The 6,000-nt window shown below is 42.8% G+C and overlaps 1 protein-coding gene across 3 annotated transcripts in view; it reads right to left on the bottom strand.

Annotated features, from left to right (window-relative positions):
• Positions 1–6,000, bottom strand: part of bin3 (bridging integrator 3) — a 34,426-nt gene continuing 28,426 nt past the window's right edge. The window contains exons 7-9 of one of the 3 annotated variants that reach the window (XM_083978417.1): positions 5,173–5,317; positions 3,946–4,073; positions 1–1,615 (exon numbers count right to left, since the gene is read on the bottom strand). In XM_083978417.1, the coding sequence (XP_083834543.1) occupies positions 1,573–1,615; positions 3,946–4,073; positions 5,173–5,317 (316 nt within the window). In that variant the 3' untranslated portion in view covers positions 1–1,572. Of the gene's footprint in view, positions 1,616–3,566; positions 4,081–5,172; positions 5,318–6,000 lie in introns of those variants that run through there. The other 2 variants (XM_083978415.1, XM_083978416.1) reach the window with 2 other exon arrangements.

Here is a 6,000-nt window from a genome sequence, read left to right as displayed (position 1 = left end):
GATTGTAGACATGGTTTGTCACCATTGATTTATTTCATGATTGATTGTACATGAAGAGGACAGCTGAAAACACTGTCACATTCTGATATTAATACATTTATAGACCTACAAAAACCAACATTAATGTTTAAAGTATTCACTTAATTATGTTTAAAAAAAATCAACCAGTACTACAACTTAAACTTGTTTAGAAAAACACCTTCATTAATACACTTACATGTTACTCCAACAGTTACATGCAGTAGGAAACAAAGACAAATTCTACAGTCAAAACAGGACTGTAGAAGAATAAATAGTCGACGTCTTGGTGTGACACCTCAAATAAAAAAAAATCCACTTAGGTGATATGGGAGCAGTCAGTGTGTGTACATTACTTTACAGCTCCATTAACCAGAGCATGCCCATCATACTGAGGCTGTCCCTGATGATAAAGGTGGAAAACAAATGAGTGCAATGACAGTATGATTTGGTCCAAAATCAAGAAAAGCCAAAAACGGTTGGCTTCCAACCCTGGTGCACAGGGAACAGAGAAAATACTTTCTCTAGACTGCCAACAATGTGTGAGGCTCTTTGCAAACAGATGAACTGAACCACCAACAATAGAACAAAGGATGGATGGTGTGAACAAAAAGAAATTGTGTGTCTTATCAGTATTTCCCACTAGAGGGAGCACCAGCCTTTGTTTTGGACAGCGTTTTGATTTCAATGGCGACTTGTTCTCTCCGCAGCCTGAGTGGTCGATGTTTCAGCACTGCTGCACAGGCACAATCTCACTTCACACAAGTTAGTTTTTTCATGTTACATCCAGTCAGGACAATGCAGGCACACAATGCACAGGTGATGTTACCGGTAGCATCCTGTAAATCCCCATCAAAAGCCGTCACACACCACGGCACAGAGCTAACCAGATAACAAACAAAGGCCAGAATACAGAAATATATTGTGTTGCCGATAACCTACAGTACCTTACATAACATTCACTGTGTAGTGTTTGTAATTTCAAAGCTGGGTAATAAAAAAGATGTTTTACAGTTTGTTGGTGACAAAGCAGAAATGACTAATAACAACATTTCCTTGATCGTTTCCTACTTTAGAAACAAATGCTTATAGACATCTCTGAAACCAAGAAGTGAAACCTCGTTAATTAGTTATGACGAAAGTTGTTTGATTCCTTTACTTAAAAAAAAAACAAACAAAAAAAAACAAAAACATATTGGCTTAAAACGTTGCACTTGGCTGATGGCTTTGTTAATGTGGCATTTTAGCTGCACAGAGTTTTTGTACAGAGAATGAAACATGGGAGTGTAGTGCAAGAGGAACTGGGGGGTGATGAGGCCGCAAGGAAACAAAGTGATAATCAGGTTAAGGCCATTGCTGTCCGTTTGAACTGCGCGGAGGAGCCTGAAAAGAGTGCAATCCATTCAGAGAGGCATGAAAGGAGCCCTTCCCGGTTTTCGGCTTTCCTCCCTCAGTCGTCGGCGACAATGGACAGAGCACGCAACTCGCTGAGCTTGGCCTCGGTCTCCCTCTCCCTCTGCTCATCAGTCAGCCCTGCCTGGTCGATCTGGTCTGTTAACTCGCTGAAGATCTTGTACATTTCAGTGAAGTAGACCACCTGAGGAGCAGCAGGGGAAAAAAAGAAAAAAGCTGTAATAGCAGGAAAAATAGTCCTGTAAAGTCACTGTCAATCCACAGACCTGTCATAGACGCCTCTCAGGGAAAACTCCAGATTAATGTCCAAACTGTTCCACTTGCACAGTCTAACCTTGCCTTTACCAAGACTAGTCTGAAGCTGCTGGTCTCATACCTCTTCAACCTCGCTAATGAGAACTGATTCGAGAGGAGAAGAGGGAGCCCACAGATATCAAACAACTCCGACAAAGCCCCAAAAACCAGGCACTTCAGTGGGTAGTGACCCTGCTTTTCTCTCTCGATCTGAACAAGAGATAGAGAGTGTTCACTGAAAGCTTTTTTGACACTTCCCACCCCTGCTTCTTCCCCTTAGTTCATGAGTCAGGCTCCCTAGAGAGTTGCTTTGATGATTAATAGACTTTAATCACATTACAAGACTCCAGAAGAGTAGGCAGAGAATAAAAGTACTGGGAAATACAACCCCTTGAAACCCACACACACATCTCAATATTTATTCACACAGCGATGCATACGATACCATGCTCTTAAGGGGGCATCGTTGGCTTCTCAGAAATTGCATGTGTGTCCTATTGTAGGCTGAACAGCAAGACCAACCAAGACACCAGTGGGAGAAATGCTTACTGATTTGCTAAGGGTCACGGCAGGATAAGGGCTAGGTCAAGTTGGAAGTAAAACACAAATCTCTTAAATAGAAATAACGTTTGTCTCACTCTGTAATGAGCAGAATTTGACACCATCAGCCGAAGGGAAAAAAGTCAAGTTTTAAATCCTTCACTTGAATTCTCAGTCTGAAAGACCTTTGTATGTTTATACCAATATTTGCCACCTAAGCCACATGAGTGGGCCATAAGTATTGGGTTACTGTGGTTTGTGGGGGTAAACGGATATTTTTTTTTTTTTTACCAAAAGTGGCTTGTTGAAATGGCCATCGGAAATGTTCATATGACCAGTGATGATAATGTACACCAGATCAGTGTCTGGGTACCTTTGTAGCAAAGACACACTACCGTTTCAATTAGCTGAAGCCACCGCGAGGAGTAAACGGAGCCTTACACAGCTATGACCACCTACGATACAAAAAAAGGTCCTTTGGGTGAGGTAGAACTTTAATTTACACGACTTCTGTCTAAGCATTTTAATATACCATAGTCCCTGCTGCTTAGTGTTTGTGCAGAGGTTACACTTGGCCTACAAATACAAGTTCAGTAAGTCCTTAAAGAATGAATGACCACTGTTTGTGAGGACAAAGAGAAACAACTGGAAAAAATAGACAAAGGAAGTAATTTTGAAGTGTGTATAATGCACGCATGCAGCAGAGAATTCAAAATTGAGAGGAGGGGGGGGTATCAAGACAATGTCTCAGTTCATCAACATCTGTACAGGTGGACAGGTCAGGCTGTGTGTCCCATTGTCAGTGGCTGGACAGGACTTGCAGTAGTGAAGCTGAAGGCTCACAACAAAGGCAGCCTTTGTGCCTTTTCCTGCTGCCGCTGGGAGCTAAGCAGCAACAAGCGGCTGGGAGAGAAGGGAGTGGAGGATGAAACCGATCATGCAGCAGGGCTGGGGATGAGGTCCACTGGTCCACTGGCCACCCACGTGTGACTTGTGTGTGTATGTGTGTAAATGCTCATTCATGTGCGTGAACTACATGAATAAAGATGATGTAGACAAGAGTAAAATAGCTAGTGTGACTAATAGGAGCTCTTGCAGTGCACAAAGCCAGGTAAAAATGGTAAAGAAAAAAAAAATTTGATGTTACCTCAAAAGAGAGAAAAAGATCTGAGTTTAGATTTGTGGAAATATTATAGTTGATAGCTCAGTTTGCTAATTTTAAGTTCAAAGTACATCACAGAACCTCCATAATTGTCATTAGGTCTGGAATAATCTACTTTACTCATTAGGAGTGCGCCGGTGGCTGTCCCGAGGAGGAAATGACAGGGCCAAGCAGGTCTGGGGTGGGGGAGGGGGGACATGTTGGCGCTAACTTGAGACACCCAGCTGCTTTAAGAGAAGCTGCAGGTTAGAGGAGGGCTTGCAGGACAGCAGTGGAGCCAGACAGATGAGGCCTTCCTGGGCTAAACACAGTAGTGTGGGCCGTCATTGGGGGTTAATCACATTAGGACAGCATGGAGGGAGACAGGCTGCCAGGATTATGCACTCCCTTCCACCAGACTCTTTATCCACTGTTTAACCAATGCTCACAGGGCGTTACAGCACACTTCGGGGTGGGTGTATGTGCGAATGCGTGAGCGCATCATTGTGTGTTCATCCCCAGGGATGGGGGTCACTGACCTGTGCCCGGATGAGAGCCTCAAAGCTGGGCTGGAAGTAGTCGATGCGGCTGTGGTAGAACTTGGGCATCTCATCCAGCAGCTGCTTATTTTTAGCTTCAAAGTCTTCCCTGACTGGTCGGAGCTCCTCTCGGGCCTGGGGTGTGGACGGGAGAGAAGAAACAAAAGACAACAGGCCACCAGTGGTCACTATTTAGTTTTGACCTCAGAGGTCACCCCCCACCTCTCTTTTCACTCATACCAGTTCATTTTGTAATTCACACAACACACAAGTGATTCTTCCACAAGGTAACTGACTAAAACAAAGAGAAACAAGTTTGTTGTTAGCAAATTCAGTATTGAGCCATCATTAGCGTCCTTTTTCTTATTGTTCAGAAAGATATTTGCCTAATTCCCACGAAGAAGCAGTGCAAAAAAAAGGCTGTAATCACGACAACAGTGAGGAGGAGTGGGTAATGTGGGCAGACTTGGCTGTGAGTGGACTCCAGCACCACTGATCTGTGTGTGAATGTATTAGTGGGTAGTCTACTGTAGGCATGGAGTTATGGATGCACAATGAATATGTGTGAGAGGGTGAGAATTTTTATTAAGGGGAAGGGGGGGAGTTGCTATATTGAAACTACAACATATTGTTTATCTGCTGCATAATGGTATGGTCTCTTCACCTTAGTTAGTTTTCTTTACACATGCCAGTTGAAATGGCATAAGAGTGTTTTGTCAAGATCATTTCTTTAAGTGCACCAGGATTCAAAGGGCAGGGATGTAGGGGCCTCTTCAAGGCTTTGTTCCCCTGACAGTGCTTTTCTCAATGTGTGTGGGTGGCTCGCCATGTGAGGATGTGTTAGAGGCAACAGCATAGGCAACACTGCAGCGCTATCTGTGAATGTGTGCGCTTCTGTATTGGCCTGATGGTGTGTGTGTGTGTGAGTGTGTGCATATGTGTGTCTACAATTCTCAATTACGTGCCTGTAGATGTGCAGCACTGCCTTTTTGAAAAGGCACTACTTGAGAGCCTGGTAGCTTGCGTGGGTGAAGGAGCGCACATGTACAGTATGCATGTGCTCAACTATTTTTGTTCATATCCAGTCAGCATTTGTCTTTTTCCACTTATTGTGCTCAATTCACAATACGCACAACATGCAAGAGCAAGTGAACTTTGCTCCTCTGCAGATAGAGGGAGCATTCGAGTGGACCAACACGTGCACCGATCCGAGCTTTAAAAACACACTACCTGATGTAGTTTGACCATAACGGGCCCAGTCTTTTCTTTCTCTTCATACTTCTCCACTTTGGACTGCAGCCGTTTGTAGTCCTGCAGTGCCTGTTCCCGACGTTTCACTGCCATGTTGAGGCTGGGGAAGACGCCACTGTACCTGGAAAACAGACAGACAACCTTAGACATCTCAAATACCAATAACAGCATGATAAGCAAACATATACAAATGTGTATGCATGCAAGCCAACACAAAACACCCAGATCCCCAAACTAGAACATTCAAATGGATTAAAAAAAATTATCAAAGAAACCAAAATTACTGAAATCATTAAAACTGCTTTTCTTGCTCTACAAAATTTGTAGGTATGCATTCTGCATTGCATCCCATCAAGTCATTATAAATTAATAAAATCCCTCTCCTCAACATCTTATTGTAGAGGTACTCTCAAACCCCAGAGGACAGCTCTGCATTAAGCTTCCTCTAATCTATTATCTAATTACTCTAGTTCAAAATGGCATGAAACAATTCATTTTGTGACAATTATCATATTCCAAATGAAAATATATTCTTGCAACGAGAATCCTAGTCTTCAGCACTAAAAATAGGAAAACATTCATCTGTAACTTAGCAACAGGAGTCTGAGCTTCATCCTGGGACTTGTTGCACTGGTTTTGTGGCTGCTTTTAATGGGAAGCAGGGATACTGTAATACAGTAAATATTCAACCTAATAATATTTAATAAAAAATATACCTGAATGATAACATCTAAACTACACGACTTAAGTACCTTTGAATGTATGCAGCAATAATACATAAGATACAGAAAGCTCCTGATATTA

The sequence above is a fragment of the Trachurus trachurus genome (genome assembly GCF_905171665.1).
Source record: "Trachurus trachurus genome assembly, chromosome: 9".
NCBI lineage: Eukaryota > Metazoa > Chordata > Actinopteri > Carangiformes > Carangidae > Trachurus > Trachurus trachurus.
The sequence above is the reverse complement of the archived record's forward strand: the minus strand, read 5'-3'. Positions and strand labels throughout refer to the sequence as shown.